Here is a 25,956-nt window from a genome sequence, read left to right on the forward strand (position 1 = left end):
CACTAAACATTTAGAATATAGTCACAGAGCACCCTGTGATTTCCTGTGCACAGCAATCAGGCAAGTGCACTTGACCATGAATAAGCCCGAAACTGTGCATGCAAGGGTAAAGTGGAGACTGGGAAGCTCAAATCAATGCATATTAGGCTACACATCAGTTCTTTCCTCCTTTCAATCTGATGCTTCTCTCAGAGAGTCTCCAATTCTGCCACTGTGATGAATGCACCTTTGCTGTGTCCTGCTCCTTTGAGTGAAGCAAGCTGTGAAAAGGGGTTATCTTCTACATCTCCCAAAACAATACAGCATCAGTTGGCAGGGATTACCACACCATGTGACTATAAAAGGCTGTGACAAATGTGTATGGATTGGATTGAGACCTTGGCTCAGGACCAGCACAATAGAGAACAGAGTAATAACACTAAAACGTGTATCTGTGTGCTTCTGAGACAAAGGTAGCGTGCAAAAGAAGTTGCAAGAGGAAGCGCACATTTCCAAAGCCATTACATATTGTTAGTGCACTCTCAGCCAAATGGTAAACAATAATTCAGCAGCTGAAAGTTGAGAGCAGATATAGATTAGATGATACACCATGAGCTTTATTGTTATGAGCACATGCTGTCTGTGCGAGCTTGTTTTCTTGACATTACATGGAGGAGGTCTAATGTTTGTCACAAGAAAAAAATCAAAGAGCGTGTTAGGAGAAAAATAACTGGATTTAAGAATTAATAGTCTGAATGCAACGAAAGGCAAATGAGGAGAAAGAAATGAAGCCGAGCACCATTTACAGCTGTAACGTGTCCATTTTATTTTTCACCGCAGTGGCATTTGCACAATGACACCAGCACTGATGGAAATAAAATGCACAGCAATAAAATCAGAGCGGTGCGTTATGTAGACGAAGAGCAGCGGAAGGTCAGACCTGTGGAGAATGCAATAAGGAGTAACAGGTAGCAAAAGGGGGAGGAAATCTGGTGTAATGATGAGAAAATTCAAGCCACATCCACCGACTTTATTACAGGGAAATTGACTGCATGACTCGTCCCAGTCCCGGTAACCCCGTCACGAGGCTTCCTGCCACGCGGAGCACGTCTTTGTGGCGTTTGGAAATTTAATTTATCCAAATTAATCAGGCCTTATTACTGACGCTTTGATCTCAGAGCCAAAGGAAGTGGCCTCTGTATCTCTTTGTAGTGCTACGGTTAATGTCAGCACGCTGGAAATGAAAGGTGCAACCATAGTCCAGGTGTCTCTATAAATCAGCGACTGAAAGGTAAGGCCGTGGTATTCTCAGGCTTTGAAGATGCTGGTGTTGTTCGGTCAGATGGCAGCATATTATGGGGCGCGAGTGACAGCCAAGAGACTGGGAAAATTGCCGGATTCAAGCCAATGCTCAATTATTTACCAAAGACCAAAAATATGTCAAATCAGTCTTTTATTTCAAAAGAACTCCAGAACAGACATAACATTTATAAGAACAGGCAGAGAGAAGAAGGATATTACGAGTCAGCACGATGACCCAGAGCCCAGAGTCTGCGTTGGTATATCACTAAACAACATGTTAATGAAGTCAGCTGTTTCCGTTCGCCGGGGACTGGGCGGCGGCCTGCAGGGTCCTGCGGGCCATCTCCAGGGCTCCTTCCTGGGTCTTGTTCCCGCCAATAAAGCCTCCGGCATGGACAAAGATGCAGCCCTTTATCCCGCTGAGCTCCGACAGCGCTTCATCCCGAACACCACGCCACTCTTCTGGCAGCGACAGCCTGGGACAGGAGCACAGAAGGGCAGGTTGGTTTACAGATGGACACTCTGTGGTCTGCTGATCACTTCATGTTGCGCATTAGTTTTGCAAAAACAAAATGTACTGTACATTATGATAAACAGCAAACTCTGGAGTTTAGGGGAAAAAAACAAAACAGAGTGCTTGATTACCAAAGTCATTTTACAGACAAAAACAAAATATATTTGCACTTCTTAAACTTTTCAAATTCTCCGTGGCTCATATGGTACTAAAGTGAAAATCTGCTATGGACAACTAGTTTCACAAAACAAGAAATATGAACGTGAACTTGAGCTTTAACAAAGTCCTATATATAAACTGACTGAAAGCATGAAGACAAAATTATTCAGTAATACTAGAATATTAATCAGCAAAAGCTCAGAAAAATGCATTTTTATATTTATATTAGTTGGTTGTAACTGATTTCTTTCATAATTTCTGAATGTTTTTGCACAAACGCTTGGATTACTCTCATCCTTTCAGCTTTCATGCCTGCAGGGACCCGGGGTAGTGGTGCTATGTGCAGCCACTCTTGCACATAGCACCACTATAATGAGCACCCACAAATAGACCAATAAAATAAAAAAAAAACAATCAGCTTTATTCTCCTCCAGCAATGTGGAAAATCACACCTCAGTGCAGCGACTGGAGAGCCCTATGGTAGCGGAGTGGAGTCAAAAGGCAATCTCGCAAAGTGGGGGAAAGATTGGCTGTGCGATGGTTTACGAGCCGACCTCGAAAACGTGTCTCTGGATGGAGCACGCAGAGAAAATTCATAAAAATGTAGAACAGCTCATTTACCACCTACTGCAGGTAGCATACATCTTTCTACAGCCTCGCCAATCACACCTTACCTGTTATCTAGCGCGTGCGTTTATATCACTCTTTCCTTGACGGGGTTATTATCTCCATTATCTCAGACCCCTGCTCTCCTCAGAGGACTGTTATATTTAGCAATGTTTCATTCCGATTTAGGCCTGATTAAGCACTTCATTGTTCACCTTTCACCCGCCGCCTGCTTCTGGAATAGACTTTAAATGCTTTTTAAAATGCCGAAATTCCCTAAAAGCTTCGGATTTAATCAAAAATGTCATACAAACCTTTGGCTCGTCTTTCTCTTTATCGCAAACTTGATGAATTATGGAACAGCACAGTCGAACTTGTCAGAAATAAAGTGACACGGTTGTCAAACGGTGCATCAGTTTGAAGCGAGCAAAGTGTTTTCTCTTGTTCTCTTTACTTTGAGCATTAACTGCCATTTTTCTATAACATCCATAATGATGAGAATGATTTGCATGTCGACTCCATTATGTCAAATCTTTTATCCCTAATAAGACTGCCTGGAGAGGCAAGCATGGCAAACCTATAATCCCCATTAAAGAATCAACCAATCGATAGCTGCACAGTGTGGCTGGAAAATGAGCTCTGAGGAAAGGTCAACAGGGCTGGTAATGAGGGAAGGAGTAGGAGGGGGCGGCTGTTGTTGTTACAATGGGCCAGGAAGCTTTCGCTTACGAGATGACCAGTCTAAAAATAAATCCACAATTAACAAATTAGCGTCTCATGAGAGAAGACCCCCTAAGACCTCAACTGAGACAGATAGTGGCAATTAGTGTTTCATTACAAAAATGTTACTTTAGAGTCAGAGACACATCCTCGAGACTTCATTACTGCATGTTTTCAGCGATATGAACGAAAGCGTGAACCTTCTGGTTCCTCACTGAGAACAGAACAAAAGGCACTTTTGTAGAAGCTGAAGTGCTACGTTTTTCTGCACCTTTACTCATCAATAACATGCACCAAATTCTGACCACAGATCTTACACATTACACACATTTTTCCCTTCCACACTGTAAATACGCCAAACGATATCACAAGAGCAGGAGAAAAATATGCAAAATTTCTCTGCTTTTGAAGAAAAATTAAATGGAATTATTCCCATTTTTTCTCCGAGGCATTTTCTCATATGATCCACTGTCATTTTATACCTGACATCGCTGCTTTAACTCAGAATTATATACATGATTACAGATGACCAGCTCATTTTAATTATTTTTCAAGCAAAAATGTCATACAGTCTGGGTTTTGTTTTTTTGTTTGTCTTGCCCTTTGCTCATATGTTCATCTTTCAGACAATCTAAAGAGATCACCAGGAGACAGGTGATTGTGGAGGACATCAGTCATTATTTTCTGGCGCTTTATCGACTAAACTATCGACCAAAATAACAATCAGATGAAGTAGAAAGGATAAAGACATCAAGTAACAACCATCAGGTTCACCTCCAATACCACAATACAGCGGGTAAATGTGGCAGCCGCCAGTGCGTATTTCCTGAAATAGAGGTATATGTTTCTGGCTCAGCTCATTCTGCTGTCAACCTACAGTATCATCCTATACAGCACATTTCCAAGCAAGGACTGCTTTCACTCCCCCCCTTCGTTCTCCCAGCTCACATTTACTTTGCAATACGATGCTGATAAAAATAGACCCTTTCCCCCCAGGTGCAGTAGCAGGGACACAGGCGATAACAACACCCCTTCTGCAGAGTCGGCACAAGCCCGCTGGGAAAAAGCAGGCCACCCATAGAAAGAGCCATCTGGAGCTACGTTTTTATCCATCACACAAGCTATTGTTCCCATGTAGCGCCACACCAACCAGCATATTTGCATTAAATTAAATCTTTGAAGTGCTCCGCGACTACAAACAGGTGTCTTTTCTTTTTAGTCTTTGAAAGCGCGGCCGCCTGATGAGATTCTGGAGCAAAGTGGAAAAAAGTCTAACTGAGGGACCAGGCGAGGGAGGGGCGGAAGGTGTGAAAGGTGAGACAGCGAGATAGGGCAGAGGGCGGAGGAGGGAGAGATAGAAGAGGACGTGGAGGCGGAGGAGGAGGTGGAGGAGGGGAGAAAAGGGATTAATGGGAAAAGAGCAAGACAAATAGGGGGGTGGGAAGTGACGAAATGGAGGAGTGTGATTATAGGACTGAGACAGAAATACTCTGCACAAAAAGAGCAAGAAGCACAAAAAAACCCACTAATGGGATAGTCAAAAGAAAAGAGGAGGAAAGGGGTGAGAGCAGCCGCTGGTCAGACCAGGAGTGAATCAAAAAGCTATTCCAGCGTCTTCCTGTCTCTGTAGGAATGATGTGTTCAGAAGGTCCCCCACTATTCTCAAATAGTCAACAATGAGCCCCATCAAACCAAAAATAAAAGCACAAGGGCACATACTGCTGGAGGTAACAAGACATGTGGAAACAGAGGTCAGGTGGGCTTCACAGTGAGAGATGCCTGAGACCACACAAGAAAAAAAACCCCACACATGACAACAAAGAGAAAGACATGTAACAGATGTCACGTGTTCAAAACCAGGAGAGCTACTGCGAGGAGGACCAGAAAGATCATGTGACTGGTACGATTTCTGCTTTTTCCCTCAAATTCACAACTTGTTTTTGATACTATTTATAAGCGCAATTTATTTAGCAACAACCATTTAGTGTATTTATGTTGTTCCTCTCTTTAATGTAGCTCTCACTGTCAGAGGCACATTTCTAATTTTATCTCATAACATCAATATCAGCATCAATTTACTATTCACTCTCAAATGCAGTATCAGAGATACATATTAAGTTACTGCTAGAGAAGCAGCGATCAATCGTCCAGGGACCAGAATCAGTCGATTTCCACTGTGTTTAGTCAAGACTGGTGACAGGTGGTCATCCGATTATGAACTGTGGCATTTCATGCATGTGCACAAGCACACATAAAGCCAATCTCTAACATTAGTGTGGAAACACTTTACTATGAGTAAAGACTGAAAAACTGGCCAAACTAAACCACAGGGAGACCAGCATGAAAATGTTTGTACCAACAAACCCAGTCAGACACTTAAATCATCTTCATCCAGAAAAACACGGACATTTTAAAGAAGCTAACAAAGGAAAAGTGGCTAAAGCTATCCAGAGCTCCAAACCAGCCGGCCGCCTCAGTGTGAGCCTCGGTATAAGCAAAGGATCAAAGTGGGTAAAAGCAGGGTTAATATCCTCTTATCTAGAGACGTTATAAACATACTAGAAAATGTATTCACTCACATGAACTTGAACAACATCCTATTCTTAATTCTCAGGGTTTAATATGATGTTCCCATCTGGCTCGCTGAGGTCAGGACTCTGTGCAGGCCAGTCGAGTTCTTCCACACCAAACTCATTCAGCCATGTCTTTATGGACCTTGTGTGCAGTCATGTTGGAACAGGAAGGGGTCATTCCCACACTGTTCCCACAAAGCTGGGAGCATGAAATTGTCCAAAATGTCTTGCTATGCTGAAGCAGTGAGAGTTTCTTTTATTGGAATTAAGGGGGCAAGCCCAACTCCTGAAAAACAACCCCACACCATAATCCCACTCCACCACAACTGTACACTTGGCACATTGCAGTCAGACAAGTAATCCTGGCAACCGCCAATCCTGATTCATCGCTCCAGAGGAAAATGTCTCTAGTGATCTACAGTTTGTGCTTTTTTAAGGGAGCGAAATCCTGTAATTTACTACAGTTAATAACTTCTTTAATGAATAAATTAATATTCTGCATAGAAGAAAAGTTTATTTTTGTTTGTCACTTAAAGTATTTAGAAAGAAAACTGGAATCAGACAAAAACTCTATCAGCAGCTCACACTTAGAAGGAAAGAAAGAGTCTTAATCTAGACAACAATCCCCAATTCTTCTTCAGTTCTCCACAAGCAATCCCCTCAAAACTCACACATAGCTTTTAGTCGTTGTCACAAAGGTCAGTGCTCAATTTATAACACAATTTAAACATTTTGTAGCAGATATAACTCGATTTGACGTCTAAGAGGATTTACCAATTTTAGAGGATTAAAAAACAGATTGTGTTCACTTTGCACAAATTTCCTAACTCATTAGACGGTGTGTTCGATTAGTAAAACTTCTGTAACCACAAAATGCTTTCAGTAATGGAAGTGGTCTAGCTTTCCTGCTGAGTTTGTTCTCTGGATAAAATTGTATCTGACGTAGATGAAACCGCCACCCAAAATCATCCGACGCGTTAAATGAAAAAAAGAAAAAAAATATTGAGCATGGCGCTAATTCAGACAGACAGTGAAGTCAAGCTCAGCTATAATACTGGCGGACCAGCTGAACACAACGCCAACTCACATCAACCGATACACTTCTATACGTCCAACTGGCAAATTTCTCCCACACCTCACACAGAGTGTGCAAATCAAGCTGCCTGCTCTGTTCTGTGACTGATTCTTGCAGCTTAAGATGAATAATTCTCATAACAGGTAAACACCTCACCTGTCCTTCCTTTCCCCTCGACTCATCCACTTGTGCCATAAACACTTGAAGTTTTTGTTAAAAAAAACCTTCTGTTTTCATTTTTTAGGCATTATGTGTATTGTTAACAATAATAACTGAGTGATATGTATGTCTTACTCATTCATGGTCAGTCATCTGAGTAAGTTGATTCTGTTTTAGTGGGACAAACTTTTCTTTCGCACCTCGTTCAATGATGAAGATGTCACAGGGACAGCAGGAAGTCAAGGAGGCCATTTACATGAATGACCGTGTCGAATCGAGAGGGGGGCAAAGGGTTGCTATGACATCACTGCAACATAAGTTACAATGGTGTGACTGCAGCCATTTACCGACTCTCTGTAAATGGTACTCATGGCCATTGGTCAGTGGTCATGACAAATATTGTGTTAATGATCATGAAACTGACCTCATGGCAGTCGGTGGTGGACGTTCTGGTCATTTGGCAAATGCACTGATCTGCAGTCAGCTGAGGTCAAAGAAGTCACCTGGATGAGTGACGAAACATTTCTCCCACTGAAAACGCTACGTCAGGGGTGCCCAATCCCAGTCCTCGAGAGCTACTGTCCTGCAGCTTTTAGATGCATCCCTACTCCAACACAGCTGAATCAAATGGTTTGATTGCCTCTTCAGCATGCCATCAAGTTTGGCAAATGCCTGATAACAAGCCATTCATTTGATTCAGGTGTGTCGGAACAAGGATCCATCTAAAAGCTGCAGGACGGTAGCTCTCGAGGACTGGGATTGGGCACCCCTGCGCTACGTCCAGATGAACAGGGATGAGTTATGTGTATATATAATTTGTCCTGTGTGTCTTTTGCCCTGTCTTCCTCCCCTCAACCCCAACCAGTTGTGGCTGATGGCTGCCCCTCCCTGAACCTGGTCCTGCTGGAGGGTTCTTCCTGTTAAAAAGGGCGTTTTTTCTTCCTATTGTCACCAAGTACCTGCTCATAACGGAATATATTATTGTTTTCTCTCTAATATTGTACCTAACAATATAAAGCCCATTTGAGGTGACTGTTGTTGTGGTTTATATTCATAAAACTGAATGTAAAACTTAATTTTAATTTAATTGAATACGGCAGTGTTACAGGTGATCCTTCTTCACTCACACACATGCACAGATACACAAACCTGCTGCAGAGAGCACATCAACCAAACAATAAATAAACTTTTAATTAATTACTACAGTTGATATAATCTTGTAAAATACTCTGCCAACACGTTTTGCATATTGCTCTGTTACTAGACAAATACAAGCCGTAACAAGATGCGAGTTTAACAAACAGACTGGGAAACAAGATCAAAGATAAACCCACATGCTAGAATCTATCCCCAAGGCAAAACTGCTCATCTTCACAGCTTTGTAAAGCGCAAATCGCTTCCAATACTCTTCCACCTAAGTCACTGCTTCTTAAGTGCACATGCTGACCACTTAGGGCTACCACTTTAAAAGCGCAGATCAATATCCAGCAGCTCATGTCAAGTAAACGAAACAGGGAGGGAACATCAATGCTGGAAAGATTTTCTGCACCAGGAGATTTTTTTTGTCGCTAATGTCTCTGTTAGTACCTGGAAACAGGTTTTTGTGATTATGAACACATTTAACACGACTCTGGGAAACACGGACTCTGCAACTATACGGCACCAAGCAGCTATAAAGACGAATATCTGGATAACGTCCAGGATCAGCCTAGTGTTTGCCATAGTTTGATGCTTATGTGTGCTACATTCTGGGATTTAGGGCACAACACACCCACTACAGAACTCCAGTGGGCCCGCTAGTGACATTATTAGAACAGCATTGTAGGTCGGTCTGCGAGAAGCTCTTTGTGTAAACATTTTTCCCTCCAGAGATAAGAAGCACAGACGATAGGTGCTAATCATCTTTAAAAATTTCACACAGGGGGTGTGGTGTTGTCATCACTGTCATTAGTGAGGGACCTGACAGGAACTCTAACATGGTTTAATAAGCCTAGCACTCTCATTTAAGTGCTAGGTTTGAGGATTCGGGTCATCTTTATTGCTAAAGTATGTTGAAATGCTGCTTATCACAACGGCAAAAATACCACCAGCTGCCAGTGCGACCACTCAGCCTCGTAGCAGATGCACCTATGATATCAACCTGAAAATCCCACGTCACTTCGTTCTCGACTTATTGTGTTCTTAAAGTTTGGTATTGACGTCGCCCACCCACCCAATTAAACTGGTGCAAAAGGACAAAAAGGAAAGGCATGTACATATATGTCAGGCACAACTGACAGTGACTGAGCACATCTCTAAACTGTTGAGTGGCCTAAATGGTATTCATATTACAAAAGCATAGAAGCAGAAAATCAAAGGGGCTTTGTTGCTCGCAGAGCATCTCACTTTGATTCATGCTCAAAAAAAAATATCTCGAAATCAAAGCATCTCTCCTACCAGTCAAACTGGCATGTGCTTTATATCTTTCAGTCTGCTGTATTGAAGCACTGGGTATAATTAAGAGCAGAAAAACACACAAGAAGCACCTGAGTGGGAGGGCTGTGCAGGTGTGCTGAGTTGTGTTTATATTTTTTTAAGTTCCTTGGAGAGTGCTTTGGGAACAAAATCTTCAGCTTAAATAAAGTATCTTCTTCATTCTATAAACAACCATTTCTATCCTTGTAGGAGTCACTCTCTCACCGGATAACACGTCAACCCTCTGTGAGCGGCTGTCACACGGTCCAGTAAGCATGAAAGTTAAATCATAGACCATGGTTTGTCTCTGTCACCGGAGCTCAACTCAACGCAACACGTTGAAAACTCTGAAGCTGTCATTGTGTTTAAAAAAAAAATCCAGTGTGGAAAAATTTATTGTGCGTGACTCAGTTTCACAAAACCCCTGCGAGTTATGCATGCTCGACTTCTGCTAAAGGAACTCATGCAAGAGGTTTCCTCCACGCATACGACTGAATGCTACAGCTAAAGCTGAAAAAAGGTCCTCAAATGGCCTTCAATAACATTTTACTAAAAGATAACCTTAAAATTTACCTGTTCTGGAAAGTGTTGAGCCCAGCAGGGACACACTGGACCCTCCACTGTCCATTCTGGTCTGGGTAAAGGACAAACTTAATGGGCGTCTCCACGTGGAGCTCCTTCTCTAAGGCAAACAAATGCTCCTTCCAAGGACATCCACCCTGGGAAAAAAGGAGTACCTCTCCACTGGGATCTATCTGGAAACAAGAATAGAACAGGTGTAACACATGTGACTAATGTGCAAAAATCAAGGACAGACACAAAAGCCTGTCTGTGGAAAGCTTCACTGTATAAGAAAAGCAGCAGCATTTTAAACTCATTTTCACAGTAACTTATGCTTCTTTTATTAGTGATAAATGTCTCCTTTAACTAAACAACAATAGTCCTGATACTCTCATCATTATTGATAATATTTACAGTTTTCAAAACAAGACAGAAAATGCTCAGAATCAGAATTTAATAAAAAGCAATTAAAGAAATTAAATTAGATCTAATGAGCACAAAACAGAAACTTTTTTTATTCACATATTTTTATTAAAAATACTCAAATATGAAATTCTGCAGTGAGTTTCTCATCTTGGGCTAACAGATCAGGTGTCCTACATCTGCTTTTTTCTTTTTTGTCTGGTCTGTGTTTAGATATTTTTTGCTGTTAAGCTTCATTTTTTTCCATATCGACCTCAAAGTCATATTTATTTAGTTTATTTGAACCACAGTCGGTGTCTCAGGGAAAACAAGAGTCCCCACATCGGTTTTAATGGCCAGCGGCTTAAACAAAAACAAAAAAACATCATCACTCACAGCCAATTCAGCCAAGTATGAAATGGCTGGGATAAAAATTAGAACCTCAAAGTTCGAGGCCACGGTTCTCAGTCGGAAAAGGGCGGCGTGCCCATTCCAGGTCAGGGATGGGCTGCTGCCCCGAGTTGAGGAGTCTTATTGATGAGTGAGGAGCGAGAGGAGCAGGAGATAGACAGATGGATTGGTGTGGTGTCAGCAGTAAACGCGAGCTGATCTACATTCCCAACCTTACCTATGGTTATGAGCTCTGGGTGGTGACTGAAAAAGGATGAGATTGTGAATATAAGCAGTGGAAATGAGCTTTCTCCATATGGTGGTGGGCTCAGCCTTAGAGACAGGGTGATTTTGGTCATTAGGGTGGCAAGTAGAGATGCTACTCCTCCACATTAAAGGATGCCTCCCGAATGTCTCCCAGGTGAGGTGTTCCAGGAAAGTCCGGAGGAGGCCCCAGGGCAGACCAGGGACAGATTACATCTCTCGGATGGCTTGTTAACACCTCAGTGTCCCCCTGGAAGAGCAGGAGGAGGTGGAAGGGGAGAGGGACATCTGGGCATCTCTGCAAAGGCTACTGCCCCCGTGAACCAGATAACCATGAGAGTAATAAGAGTCCCACTGCTGCTGGTGCAAACAAATAAAGAAAATAAACAGAATCAAACAGAATGGGCAGAGTTTCGTACCTGATGCCTCTTCTTAACAGCTTCCTCCACGACCTCACGAGCTGGCAGCCAGGAGGACTTGTAGAAATCCAGACGGTCCAGGAACTCCTCCCCAACCATCTTCAGTGCCTTCTTGAAACCCTCCTAAGGATAAAATAGAGATTAAAATATGTGAGAATAAAGACATGTTGGTTTTTCTGACAGCTGGCTAGACTTAAAACACTGATGTCACTTTAACAGAGAAAGAACTCTGTAGACTCAGCTGAACGCAATATTCTTTTGATCATTTAGCTTCTTTCATCACTACTACAGCATCAGTTTGACATCAACTACTTTATGTGAGACTGTGTACCAGACAAAATGGGGGTGATAAAGTCTTGTCTTACCACCTCCCTGCTGTTCCCTGCAGCCCAAACCACAGCCTGATTTCACTCTCGCATAGTTTCACGAGCAGAAGCCCAAGAGGAGCATGTGAAAGAAAGCCCGGCACAGATATCTCACACACAAACTCATGCACACGCGTGCACGCGCACACACACACACATACACGCGCGGTATGTCATGCACAATCTGTATGCATCTGTTTGAGGGGGCTGCATTGGACCTGAGTATTAACAGTCATGGCTGGAGGAGATGAAAATCCATCAGGTTTTTCAATTATCATCAGCAGCCAGTGCAGAGAGTTCAACAGGTCACTCTACCATTAAGTTGTCTACCAAACATTTTCCAGTTCAAATCTTTCTCAGTTTCCCATTTCACAGATATGGCTTCGCCTGCAGTGTTTGGAGGACATGAATTATAATCATGTGAAGTGGAACGTGAAAAAAAAGAAAAAAGAAACAAGCAGGTTACTTAAGAAAAAAAAATGTTGGCATAGTCAACATATGTGCATATCTAGGCTGTGGGTGAGTGTGCAGGAAACGCTGCACTGATGAGACACAGAAAATTCACACCAAGCCATTCCTGAGCCTCTGCTGGTCCTGCACAGCTCTCACAATGACCTCTGAGCACTGATTGCACCACACTGCACCTGTTTGCCCTCTTAGCCTATTTTGTAGTTTTGCTTCACCACAGGTTGCTCACTGTGTGTGATGATTAAATTTATTCTTTTTTTTTTATACTGGGGCACTACTGTGGAACAGCTGTCTGTTAAAATCTCAATTAATCCATGTTGCAAAGTATGCATGTTACATTTTATTGTTGTATGTTTGCATTTGGATAATTATTTACATTTTTAAGTTCTCTTTTTTTAGTTTGTACTAATTATCTTTGCTTAAATTTTCTAATATTGTGTATCTGAGATGATGCTGCAAATCAGTAGACTGAGATAACTAATCGTCAATTATAAAATAAACTACCATTTTTTGATTAATAGTAAAACATTAGCAATTTTTCATGGAAAAAAATACTCCATGCTCAGGTTTCTCCAATATGAAAATCGTCTGTATAGTGTTTTTGTTTGGGTTTTTTTTACTTCTTGCATTTTATTGATTAAAAGGTTAATACTCTACAGATCAACTGAGGTCATAAACAGGTGTGTATTAAGTGTGCCAGTATATGCCAACGTTGCAGTATCGTCATTGGCCTATTCGTGTTGTGGGCTGTGATGCTTTTTGCAATGGGGTCATTTTACCCCCATTGCTAGGCGGTTGCTAGGCGACATGATGACATTATAATATATCACATATAATTAAGCTTTTGTGTCAATAAATGATAGGATGCTTTCATAAGGTCTTGTTGGTGTAAAAAGGCAAGAAAAACAGGTCATTTCAGCATGTTGCTAGGTGATTGCTAGGCAACCTGATGCCATCATAATATATGATGTATAACTGAAGTTTTGTGGATATAAATTAGATGTTAGGGTGTTATAAGTGCACAAACTTCTAGGTAGCTGATGGGCACTGTGATGGCATCGTAAAGCATCATGCAGAATTCAGCTATTGGGGATATAAATGAGACTGAAATTAAAATGATAGGAAGGCATTATAAGGTGTTAAGGTTAAGGTGCATAAAAGCTACTTTCTGTTGCTTCTTTATTCACAAGGGTTCAGCACAGTGGGCAGCGAGTTTTGATTTAGCATGTATTTTTTATAATTTCTTTTAACCAGAATCCCTTCCTGGAGCAGTGCTAAAGGGATTTGCGTCAACTTGAACAAGTGAATGTGATTGAACCGGTGATCTTTTTCACATTAGGCAAAACTGTAAAACCACAATGGACCCACAATAATGCTTTATAGGTGGATAAATGTTAAAACGGGTTCATTTTATGAAAAAAAATATGGGAAAGGGATTTAGGGTGTACAATGAATGAAGATACGTGGGATTCTATACTGTCGAATAATGGATTATACGTTAGGGAAACCAGAATACAACATTTTTAATAGATATTATTATACTCCTTCAAGGCTGTATAAAATAGGTGCTGGTAGAGATGACCCATGTTGGAAATTCCAACAAGCTAAAGGTACTTTGATACATGCCCTCTGGGAATGCCAGCTGGTTTTTCCAATTTGGAACAGTGTATTGAATTATATGCAGGCATGGATACCTTGTAACTTGCCCAGATCACCTAAATTATGTCTACTAGGAGACAAAGGAGAGGTGCCACAGTTAAACAAACATCAGTTTAGAGTGTTAAGCGCTGCATTGGTAACATGTGCCCGTGTCATTTTGGAATATTTGAAGGACTCCCATACTCTTAAAATGTGGAAAGAAAGAATGATTGGGAACGTTGCTGGTGAAAAGATGTTGGGAAGGTTACATCATGCGACTGAAGCTTCGGTGGAACAATGGGACAATTTTGGAAATTCCAGATTAATGCAACAGACGTTAAAACCTCTTCGTTTTTTTGTTTTTGTTATTTTTTGTTGTATTTTTGAGTTTGTTACAAAATGCAAAATTTAATAGTTATTTGAATTTTTAAAAAAAGGATCATTTTATCACGTTGCTAGGTAGCTGCTAGGCAACATCGTAATGCCTGATGTAGCTAAGAACCTTCAGGGACCTAAGATGTACCTGCGTGCCAATTTTGGTCGCTCATCTCCTGATGGTCTGAGAGGAGATCATGGACAAAGAAACAGGCAGAGAGATATGTTGTGTATTATAAAAGAGAACTGTTCTAAGGACATTAAAGTGAAGAGAAAGATGCTGACTTGTCTGCATGCCACAGTTATACAGTCTTACATTAGCTCATTTTACTGCATTAGGCTGAAAAACTGTGAGCTTTGCTGTGGAAATCCAGGCAATGATAAACAAATAATAATAACTATAATTAATCCCATATAAGACATGCGAAGTCACACACATGTCAAAAGCTACCTTCTGTCTTGTCTTGAGTACAGTTGCACTCACATGTACTCACCTCAGTATCCTGATCTGTGCTGTTCCAGCGTGGATTCAGGTGTGAGACACGTGCGCTCAGCGTGGTGGAGATGCTGTACCGGGCCTCCCCATCATACTGTGAGATGCCGTTGTCAACAGCATCCACCTCCTCCACAAAGTTCTCATACAGCTGTAAGCACATGATAGAGGCACGTGGCGGCAGAAGTTGTCAATCTGTTATGGCATCAGAATCAGCTGTTTCATGTTTACACTTATTCCAAGCATACAATCAGAGTAGTAAAAAAATAAATAGATAAGACAGAGCTTTTTCAAGAAAAATGCATGGAAAGGAATTACAATGTCATGGTTAAAAACCCACAGGATATGTGTAGTTACAGAAAATATTAAACCTAAATGAAAGTAGAAAAAAGCTGCTACTTCACAAATCCCCAAAATACTGTACGAGCAGATAAACCGGAACAGCCATATGTAATGATAAAAATTCAACTTCACTGGAAGGTCATTCATGCAAGAGTTGACATTTTACAAGTGACTTATCAGTGGAGCTAAGCTCTGAGGCAAAACTCGATGTTTAGTTTGTCGGAACTGGCTAAGGACATGACATGCAGCATCCTAAAATACATAGAGCCCGAGCCATGAGTAAAAGGATTACTCGGGGCTTTAAACAAACTGACACATCAAAAGAAAAATGATATTATGAGTTAATAGTGCTAATATTTATGGTGACCCAAGATTTGGCTGGCTTAATGTGCCTGACCATTAAAACACAATGGATGCCAAGGCCTCCTGCTGGCCAGGCTGTCTAAAATGCAAGAAACTGAACTCTGTTCAAATCTGGCTAAAAGACTTTGTCGTGTCCTGTCGTGTCCTTTTATATCTGTTCACACTCTACTGCCAACTGTGGGACGAAGGCAAATCCCAAAAAGTGTCCTAGTTTGTGCTTTTAAGTCTACAGTTGTGGTCAGAAGTTTCATGGGTATAAATGTGATGGTAATTTGGAGGATTTGATAATTTCTGTGAACTGTTCTTTTTCCACTGTGGAATGACTGTACTGCAAATACACACAGGGTCAAATATATAAATACACTTCCACTAATATCTGGTTAAATGTCCCTTAACAAGTTGCACTTTTTTGCACTTTTAGCAGCCATGAACAAGCTTCTGGTATATTTCTGGCTGGATATTTGACCACGCTTCTTGGTAGAATCAGTAGATTTCATATAAACTGTCTGGTTTCCTGGCACAAACCCAGCGTAGTCTGCCAACTGTCAACAGGCTCGAGTTCAGGTTAGCCTGCCTTAGCCTTTCCAAAACCACAGTACCCAACTGTATCCAAGTTTTAACTTTTTGGCTGTTGAGTTGAGGTGATGCTGAAGAATTTCAAGTTATTCCTTATTGATGTTTCTATCCACGTTGTGTAATTTACCAAAACCTCTGGAAACAAACAACCCAGAGCATGATGCTACCACCACCATGCTTGACAGATACCTCAGTGTTCTCAGGTTTTTCAAGCCTCACCTTTACACCTCCATGCATTCCTTTTGTCATTGTTGCCTGATAGCTCAATCTTTGTCTTGTCTGACCATAAAACTTTGCTTGAGAAGGCATCTGGCTCGTCCATGTAGGAAGCCACAAATTTCAGTCGAGTTCGAAGGTCTGTGTTGGAGCAGGGTTTCTTTCCTGGTCAGCATCTTGTAAAATGCACTTCACAGTGACACTGGTGTTCCAGTAGTTTCCAGATCATGCCAAACTTGAGCCTTGGTGGTTCCTGGGTTACTTCTGAACATCCTAACCAATTTCCATTCATTTAAGGCTGATGGATTGGATCTTTTTCCAGACCTTGGCAAAGTGGTGACATATCCAAATAACTTGGATGCAGTTGAACTGATGATCTCGTTAGAAATGGTTCCAAAGAGGCTTTCCCAAATCTATTATTCTATTTCTTAGAGCCTCAGTGAGTTCCTTGAACTTTCCCCTTATTTCGAGTATTGGTGAAACCAATGAGTGCTGTCAAACAAATCATTTTTATGCTGACATAGAGAAACTACCAGTTGTAGTCAATCACTAATTTAAAAAGCCTTTGGCACTGTCTTTTAACTAAACACCGTAGAACCATCAGCACCACCTATTAAAATATTTAAGTCAGTTTATGCATATATCTGAGCTTGTGTGGATTAGAGAAAATCCAAAAATAAACTCAAAACACTGGCATAGGTAAGTGTAGAACTGGATGATTTGGCCAAATAGTCAAATGATAACATTTTGATAACATTTTCTAAATCACAATTCTCTTAAGATTTAGCTTAGAGCAGATGATCTCTTTGATTCAAAGCTAAAGGGTTCATTCACAAGCATATCCATCCTGTTTTCCCTCTGACCCTACTGCTAAAGATATTATCATAAATGGTGAATTGTGTCTGAGTGTCCCAACACTACAGATCGTTTCACACGATTCTGTCTTTAGTTTTCAAAATAACCGACAGAAGATGAAGAATGCATCCAACCCTATTGTTTATGTAGAATAGGACAGTTTGGAAGGATTTCAGGATGCAATCTGCACAATTCTTCTGAAAAGCAAAATACACGCCAAATTAGGATGCTGTGTCCCTTATTTTCTATTATAATTTTGTAATTGACAAGCTTGCCCACTTAATAGATTTTTGTAATCTCCCTCTTCCAGCTTTATCGTGAAATGAACAATGTTCAGGTTCCACTCACCAGCTGAGAAAATGTTTTTTTTGGCGCAAGAGGGCCAGTGGAAAACGCCTTTTCAATGAAGTGTTTATTTTGTGAATAAACACACAATCAGTAGAAATCCACTGCCTGCTATAAATCTGTCATCTTTTTCCTCTCACCTTGTCATAGAGCACTTCCAGCTGCCTGTCGTCCTCCTTCAGCTGCGTGAGCTGCGACAGCACTCGATGGCCGAAGTGCAGGTAGACCAGGCCGGCAGAGCTGAGCTTGGTCACCCATGGCTTCTCTGGACAGAGGCTGTTGAAGGTGTCTGAAAAAGTCCTGAACAACAGGAAGAAAAAGGGTTTATTAGTGTTTGACTTTTAACACATTTTTTCTGCTCATAACAAATAATTCATATTTTTTTCTCCTCTTCAGCAAAATGCTGCATCTAGCCATGTGCTTGAAATTATCAATAATAACGCACTGGTTTGTAAGTGTGAGCTCACATAACCACTGGAGGTCTCTCAGACACGTGCTGAGATGGGTGGGCTCCAGCACAGAGTCACTGCTGGTCATTTAATTCAGGCTTAATTAGGATGCTTGGGCAGCAGCACAGCGGAAAACCGACCGTCAAATGAATGAGTGACATACTAGGGAAGTAGGGGGTAATCACAGCCATTAAAGGGCTAATTGGCCGTGCAGAGGCATTTCTATGCTGATGATCATAAAATGGAAGTGATTGAGAGAGAGGAAAATGACAATCTGAAATGAAGAACGGCTAAAAGAAAAAACACTTGTGAAGAAAAAGTCATCAAACTGTTTGTGTGAAGTCAAGATCAAGCGACATCTCGCTGCATTAAAATGGGACAGTTCAGCTGAGCGCTGGTGATATTTAGGCATAAATTAAGTTTCATTTAAACATAATTAACATATAGTGTGCTTCACATACTGCACCAACTGCACCAGCTGCACCACTTAATGTTGCTGATGTCTCTCTGTGTCATTAGAGGAAATTTACTTATTCAGAATTATGCAGATGGATTTGTCACTGATACCTCCAGGAGCTGGACTACAAACCGACTCCAAAGTAGGCTCAATGCCTCATTACAACCATGTTTAACTAGGGCTGTGTGATATGACCAAAATCTCATATCCCGATATTAAGACATCTATCGTCTGATAACGATATAAATCACAAAAATGCAACATTTTCTGTAAATTCTGTGAATCTCGGGCAGCTCGACTTGCGTGAAGTGTTTCCAGCTGGGCGTCATGGACCTAGAGTCCAGTGTTTTAACTGATGCATGAAACTATACATTTTTAGACATAGGCTGTAACGGCCGCCGTTTTTTTATGAGTATTCATTACACGGCGTGCTGCGGGGAAAAGCCTGTTCTAACGTTTGAGTCTAAGGTTTATTTTTTAGCACCTGACGGCTCTTTTTTGCTTCTCATCCGTAAATACTCTGCATCTTTCACGTGATTCAGTTTATTTTGAAAAGTCTCAACAGGACCTTGAGCTTTATTGTGAAAGGTTTATGTGGAAAATAAACAAGCGGACACGCTGTGGTTTTACCGTCGTTGTTGCTAACGACAACGCATAAAAACAAGTGCTTGTCTGTCCGTAGTGTGGTTATATTAAATATAAGAGAAAGAGAGAACTTTAAGAAATTAATATAGCCGCTACAGTGACCATCAAAACGATGAAAAAATATTGCCGTAAACAGTTTATTTTGCGACACCACGAAACAAACGATAGCTAAAACGAAACGATAGACGTTTTTATATCGTCATCCGATATATATCGTTATATCGAACAGCCCTATGTTTAACCCCAAATTGTTGTCTACAAAACTCTGACTACAGCACATTAACTCAAAAATACTTTTCGATTAACTTAACTCAGACCTTATTAGTGAATTTCTCTTTTTCTTTAGGCTAATGACTTAGATTACTGTAGAAACTTGGAGATGTTTTGATAAAGATTCAAAATGTCTCCAGGTTTTGCCTCCTGTGGTGGATATTTTGAACAAAAACGGTCATTCAGATCATCTCAAACTGGAAGGGGCATCTAAATTATGTGTTTTTGTATTTGGTCAGTGTCAGAGACTCTGATGCGGACTCGAAAGACAAAGACTTTCAGTTCACAATGTCATCTAATGCATCTAATTCTCTCGCTTCCAACAAAATTGCTTAATCAGGACTTAATACACACAACCTAATGAGATTAAAAATTTCCTCAGACAAACAGGATATATGGAGACTTGGATTAAAAGTGCCTCATTATATTTTCCAGCCTGAATGCTTTCTTCCGCTAACCCAAAAGAAACAGAAATATCGTTCATATTCAGATATGTAATATGTTGAATATGTAATCAGACAATTGTTATCTGCAGCTACAGAGAGTGAAATCAAAGTACTTTGATTTATTCTTCATGTTAGAGTTGTCTTTTTTACTAACTGCTCAGCTCATTTTTGTGACACACACACCTTATCTGTGCAACACGCTGGAGAGAGCAGCACCTCACCCTGTTTTCACAAAAAAAGACTTTAAACTAGCCTCTCCAGGAAGAAAACACATTAAAGAGATTTGTTTTCATTTTACTTTGATGCGATTATTTTCCATATATTCCTGATAATAATAACAGAACCAGAACGTCAGTGGCGTAGCGGCTCATCCAGCTTATCCTCCATCTAAATTCACAGGTTACTGTAATGTGTGAAGTACACAAGGAAAGTGGGGAGTTTTCTTGTCACTGGTTGGCTGTATTGTACAAAATAATGAGAATTAATGCCATTACTCAGGAGCAGCAATTCTTGTGAACATGGAAAAATGTCCATAAAATACCGGATATTACCTTGACTTTACAGCTTGTACAAGGATGAATTCTGACCAATGCTACAGGAGCAGTGACGCTCTTGAATTGTGGAAAGTCGGATGACAGAAAGACTTACAGAGCTGTTTGGTGTTGATGTGGTTTGATTTGTCCACTTCTTTTCAAATCTGCTGGATGCTCCCTTTTTTTAAGTTATCCATGTCATTGAACACCAATATGTACTTATTTTTTGGATTGTTTCTGTGCATAACTATAATTTACAAACACATGAAAATACAGCAAGAAATGTAGTGACTCAGCTCAAACACTGTTTAAAAAGAATACTATTACTTGGTAATTTCCCAGTTTCCTGTGCGGTATAATACCTGATGGAAAATGAGGGCTGGGAAGAGAGATAATGTCTAAGAGCAAATTTTGCCCGTTCGTGGGCTTTAAAAGATATTTTTATTATTAAACAGCGTGACAAAAAGGGCCAGGCCTACTGGAGCCATTCAAGTTTAATTCACTGCACATAACACAGCGACCCTGCTTTGTACTTATTTAGTTCAGTGGTAATTTAGTCATCGACCATTTAAAGGACTCTTGACTCCACATAGTGCATCTTGTTCACCATCTTATTTTATGTTGGTAACCTTAAACAAACAAGAAGAATCTTCACAGTAAAAGAAAATTGTTTAGTCATATTTTTCATCACAAAAAATAAATAAAACAATGTTTATGTTCTTTTTTGAAAGGCAGATAATAAGCAAGGAAATGCATTTTCATTTATAGCCAACTGTAAACAAATAATAGAACAGACTCGATAGTTTTATAAGTCTCAGAGAGCTTCAGATACTAAATGATCTATGGGGTATTGCTGATTACACTTTTCCCATCAAATGAGTTCAGCAAGAGTTAAGTAAGAGAAAAAAAAGGAAAAAAAGAAAAAAAAAAGAGTTGTTAAGTCAACTCAGTGTATTGCAGTAACAGTGATTTAATTTAAAAATTATTGTACTTTTGAGAGGCAAGCACCAATGACTCCATACATTTGTACCATTATTGTCCATAAATTCATTCATTTTCTTCCATTTATTAAATTCAGGGTCACAGTTGGACTGCAGCTTATTCCAACTCACATAGAGCACTGGAAATGTTTTTATACATTAGTATGTACAGAGTCCAGCCTGAACAGGCTGCCAATCTATTGTAGAATTACAATAAAAGGCTTTCCTATTCTATTCTAGAAAGGCTCAGCTTGCTGGTGGATTTGAAACTAAGACCTTCTTGCTGTGAGGTGACAGTGCTAACCACCATGCCACCACCATTATTGATATTCATATTTAGACCCAAATGCAGACATTATTACAGTAGATCAATCCCAAATATTAAATAACTGCTCAACATTGGTCACATTATAATGCAGTGGTCCCCAACCCCCCGGGGTTTTCAGGGTTTCCCTGGGTCTTTTCCCGTGTTGTAATTGTTTGTCTTATTTTGAAAGAAATATTTCCACGTTACCATAGCAACCAGAGAGCGTTAAGGGCAGAGAGGAGGATGTTACTTTCAATGTTGTTGGCGCATTTCAGGAGGATGCTGCTTAAAAAAGTTTTACAATTACATTGTGAATTTGCGTTTATCACTATATTTACAAACTACCAAATACCAGTTTTTGTCTTGGTCGGATCGTTTTATTTTGTTGTATTTATCCGCGACACATTAAAGTCCGGTCCGTGAAAATATTGTCTGACATTAAATCGGTCAGTGGTGCAAAAATGGTTGGGGACCGCCGTTATAATGCACTGAAGATATGCAATAAATACATGGGAGAAGGAAAGCTGCTGTATCCAAAAATCATTTTTCCTACATTGTTAAAGATCCGAATTCAGTGAGAGTAGCAGTCAAATCTGCAAAAAAGGTTTTCCTTTTGCTGTTTATGACATGCTGCAAAATGCAGAGCATGTTTGTCACCGCTGAAAAATATGTTTACTCACTTATAATTCTTTGTTAAGTCAAAGCAGTGAGTGAGTCGAGCATAAGCAACCAATCTTAATAAATTAACTGGGTATATATTTTTTAGCCTTCAAATTTATAAATTGTATTTTTAAACATTTTCTGATTAGTAGTCATTTGATATTTGTAAATATATTTATATATAATTGTATGCTATTTTATTTGACAGAATGTGTTTGTGATTCATTGGTACTGCTGTCAGCTCAATCTGTATGCTGTCACTGTTTTTAAAGAAGTGAAATTGAAATGAGGACTACAGTTGTTCTCGCCAGCTCCTTCTCTAACTTCCTGTCACACCCAGCCCACTTACATTCATCTGTGCCATCACAACCATCATGCCCCCCATCCGGGCATGTGAGTGACAGCCACAGCCTCCTGTGGCCCCGACAGCACTGTTGCAGCCTCTGTGCCTCGTGAACCGACAGCAGGGGGGCGTTCAATTCAAGGAGCGCTAATTATCACTAACCGCCTGCGAGGAAGAGAGCCCTGGCATATCTTTATCGCCGTGGTCATAAAAGCTATGGCTGATTATCATCAGGACATTAAGCTGACAAGACACCTGGAATAGGCTGATTACTCAACGTGATGAGACGTCGAGTGAATGCAATCATCAGGAAGAAATTCTACACAAAACACAGAGCCTGTTACCTTATGATTCATGCAATCAGGGTGCTTCAAAGATGTCAGAGCAGAAGCCACCCAGAAATGTGGTTTCTCATCATTAGAGCTCAGATAATGAAAAGAAATCCCAAAGGCTGTACGATGACGATGTTAAAGCGGGAAAAATCCAGGCGTAATAATTCCGATAAATTATTCTGGCTTGCTGGAGACGGTACACCTCAGCGCTTGGAAGTGACTGGAGATTGGTGCGTGAGCTACTTTAAAGATTACGCTTCCTTCCATTGGTACATACGTATATTAGAGTCTGACCGATATAAGATTGTTAAGTCTGATACCAATATTTGGCAATTTCAAAATCCAATAATCTGATATGTCAGCTGTTTCTACTTTTAGAAACAAAAAACCTAAACAGAGTGGCCGACAGGGAAATAGAGAGTTCCCTCTGTTGGACAAACTATGTAACATCAACATTCATAACATGCCTGAGTGGTGTTTCTCCTGTATCTTCTTTACCTTTTAAAACTTTCTTTTATTGATCCTTAAAACTACCGATACAAACAGAAAACATGAATAGCTCAAAATGCAACACCATGTTTTTTACAGCACTTGGAACAAAGCAAGAGTTTAATCTTAAACTTGAAGTGCAATTTTTCAGCTGGCATAAAATTAATCTGTGATATGATCCTGACCCTTACTGTTAATGAACAGTGAAGATTAATCTCTCCCCCAGTCTTAGTTCAGAGTACATAATATTTTAGAAATCTACAGCTATAAATTTCTCTCTTTTCAGCAGCTTACTACCAGAACTGCACCTCTGATGGTGGTCATAGCGGTGCCTCTTTGGGTCAAACTCTCCTCCAACGTCCACAACAATGTCGCACTCCGCCAGCTGTGCAGGGTCCCTGGTGCGAATGATTTCTCCATCCTGTGCAGCAAACAAAAACAAAGATATGTCAAACTAAATTAATAATAATTATTATTTTATTATTTGTTTACTTGTATAACACTTATCAACACCAACATTCAAAGTGCTTTCCAGAAACACAGGATAAAAGAACAAACTAGCATGAAATTAAAACAGCAAACCCTCGATCACCTTTAGTCTTTAAATGTGAGGTGGGAACAGTTAACACGTTTCTGCCTGAGCATCTGAGGCTGCTTGGTGTTTGGTGTGGAACAGTAGTTTTAGCATATATTCTGGGCCCAGGTCATGAAGGGCTTTAAAAGTAATGACTATAATCTGAAAATCAGTTCTAGAAGTAATGGCCTGCCAATGTAGAGTCATTAAGACTGGCGTAATATGTTCAGTGTTCTTGGTTCTTCTAAGAAGTCTGGCTGCTCAATTTTTCACCATCTGAAGTTGATTTAATGCTTTCTGATTGATACCCGTTAAAAGACCATTACAACAATCTCACCAGAGGGAAAAGAAAAAAAAAAAAAAACACATGAAAAATTAGACCATAGAAGCCCAGCACTGTTTGGAGGTCCAACCTTTAAGCTTTGACTGTTAAAGTATATGTCAATTCAGATATGTTTTATTAAAAATGTTTCTGTTAAACTACGCATAAATCACGGACATGTAGAGGTAATCAAATATGGTATTTATGTTACTAATATAAATTATAAAAATTACAAATATAAACAATACAGTGCCACAAAACAACGGTACAGCTACGACAGGTTATAACCTGGGTTTGGTCACAGATTTTATTAGGGCAGTGCAGCAAATCTCTGATCAGTATTGTATCTGATCAATATTATTTTATCACACATATTAAGTATTTAGAGACAAAATGTGCTATTAGGTTGAGATTAACTATTAATTAAAAAATTCACTCAAATGCTCTGCAAAACTGGCTACATACACACACAAAAAATGTATTTTCAGTTTATTCAGACCATAACACTGAAATGTGTGACATATTCACCGTATTACGGCTTATGCTGTAATCGTTTTTGCTATCCGTTTACACACAGCGCCCCCTTTTGGTGGTTTTTTGTTGGGGTTTTTTTTGCATAACACTGGATCCATCAACAGAAGACAAGGTTAAGTGTTTTTTCCTAAAATGCAGATGTGGCTTTATCCTTACTGTGAGGACTTCCTGGGAGGATTTAAATTCTACCTAGCCAGTAACGATGAGCACAGTGATTACATTTAAAAAATTAAAAGCACTGCGGGGAGTTAGCAATAACCCCAAACATGTTTCTATCAATCTGCAGCGTGCTGCACCCACCGAGTACTCGGGTAACTGCCGGAGGAAGAAACAAGCCAGAACCTCGTCGCAGTGGAAGGTCCCGTTGTGGGTTCCGATCTTTGTAACGGTCATGTTTTCGGTGCAGAGTCTCTTCGGCTCACTTGACGTGTAGCGCGTTTCTCCGTTAGCAAAGTGCACGGGCGAACTAAAGCAGCTAACCCGCGAAAATACCCTTCGTGACACACTTGTTGCTTCACTGGTTACCAGAAAATATCTGTTTTTTGTTAATTTAATCGCCAACGAAAAAACACGCACGACCCACATCCAAAGAGTAATCCACGAGACGCGCCAGTGGCGGACAGGTTTAACAGCCGGACCGGATGTGGTGCTCCTGTTTCGAGAACTAAAAATGCCGGGTAGCATTTTTGTTGTTGTCACCATTGTTACCGTTGTGTTGTTTGCCTTTATGGGCTTAAATAACTCACGCAGACAGTGATAAACAACACAGGTAATTAGCGCGATTACATTATCACAGAAGCTCGTTTACAGGAGAATGCTTTTATGCTAACTCAACTTGTGTACAGCAGAGGACGCTGCAGAGTTAAAAAAGCAGGACTTGGACACTGTATAGTGCACAAATAGTTAATTATGTACTACTGTACATGATTTATTTTATTAAAAAATATATTCTACAATTACATAATAATAAAAAAATATTATGTTAAATTTACAAGGATTCGC

At 40.3% G+C, this 25,956-nt stretch overlaps 1 protein-coding gene across 1 annotated transcript; it reads right to left on the reverse strand.

Annotated features, from left to right (window-relative positions):
- Positions 1–1,419: 1,419 nt before the first annotated feature.
- myg1 (myg1 exonuclease) lies at positions 1,420–25,582 on the reverse strand. Its single transcript, XM_063472800.1, has 7 exons — positions 25,255–25,582; positions 23,833–23,945; positions 17,754–17,913; positions 14,918–15,067; positions 11,578–11,700; positions 10,115–10,296; positions 1,420–1,757 (listed from the first exon to the last, which is right to left on the reverse strand). Exons 1-7 carry the CDS (start codon positions 25,537–25,539, stop codon positions 1,568–1,570), a joined length of 1,203 nt encoding a protein of 400 aa, XP_063328870.1. The 5' UTR covers positions 25,540–25,582; the 3' UTR covers positions 1,420–1,567.
- Between the last annotated feature and the right edge of the window lie 374 nt (positions 25,583–25,956).

Source organism: Pelmatolapia mariae, linkage group LG5 (genome assembly GCF_036321145.2).
Source record: "Pelmatolapia mariae isolate MD_Pm_ZW linkage group LG5, Pm_UMD_F_2, whole genome shotgun sequence".
Taxonomy (NCBI): domain Eukaryota; kingdom Metazoa; phylum Chordata; class Actinopteri; order Cichliformes; family Cichlidae; genus Pelmatolapia; species Pelmatolapia mariae.

What these genes read in the sequence shown, in the direction of transcription:
- myg1 (XM_063472800.1), bottom strand. Translation starts at nt 25,539, where the DNA reads ATGTGGGTCGTGCGTGTTTTTTCGTTGGCGATTAAATTAACAAAAAAC. An exon ending in GGCAGTTACCCGAGTACTCG is followed by an intron (nt 23,946 to 25,254) that starts GTGGGTGCAGCA and finishes TTTGCTGCACAG; the next exon opens with GATGGAGAAATCATTCGCAC. An exon ending in CTGTTAAGAAGAGGCATCAG is followed by an intron (nt 10,297 to 11,577) that starts GTACGAAACTCT and finishes TCTTGTTTCCAG; the next exon opens with ATAGATCCCAGTGGAGAGGT.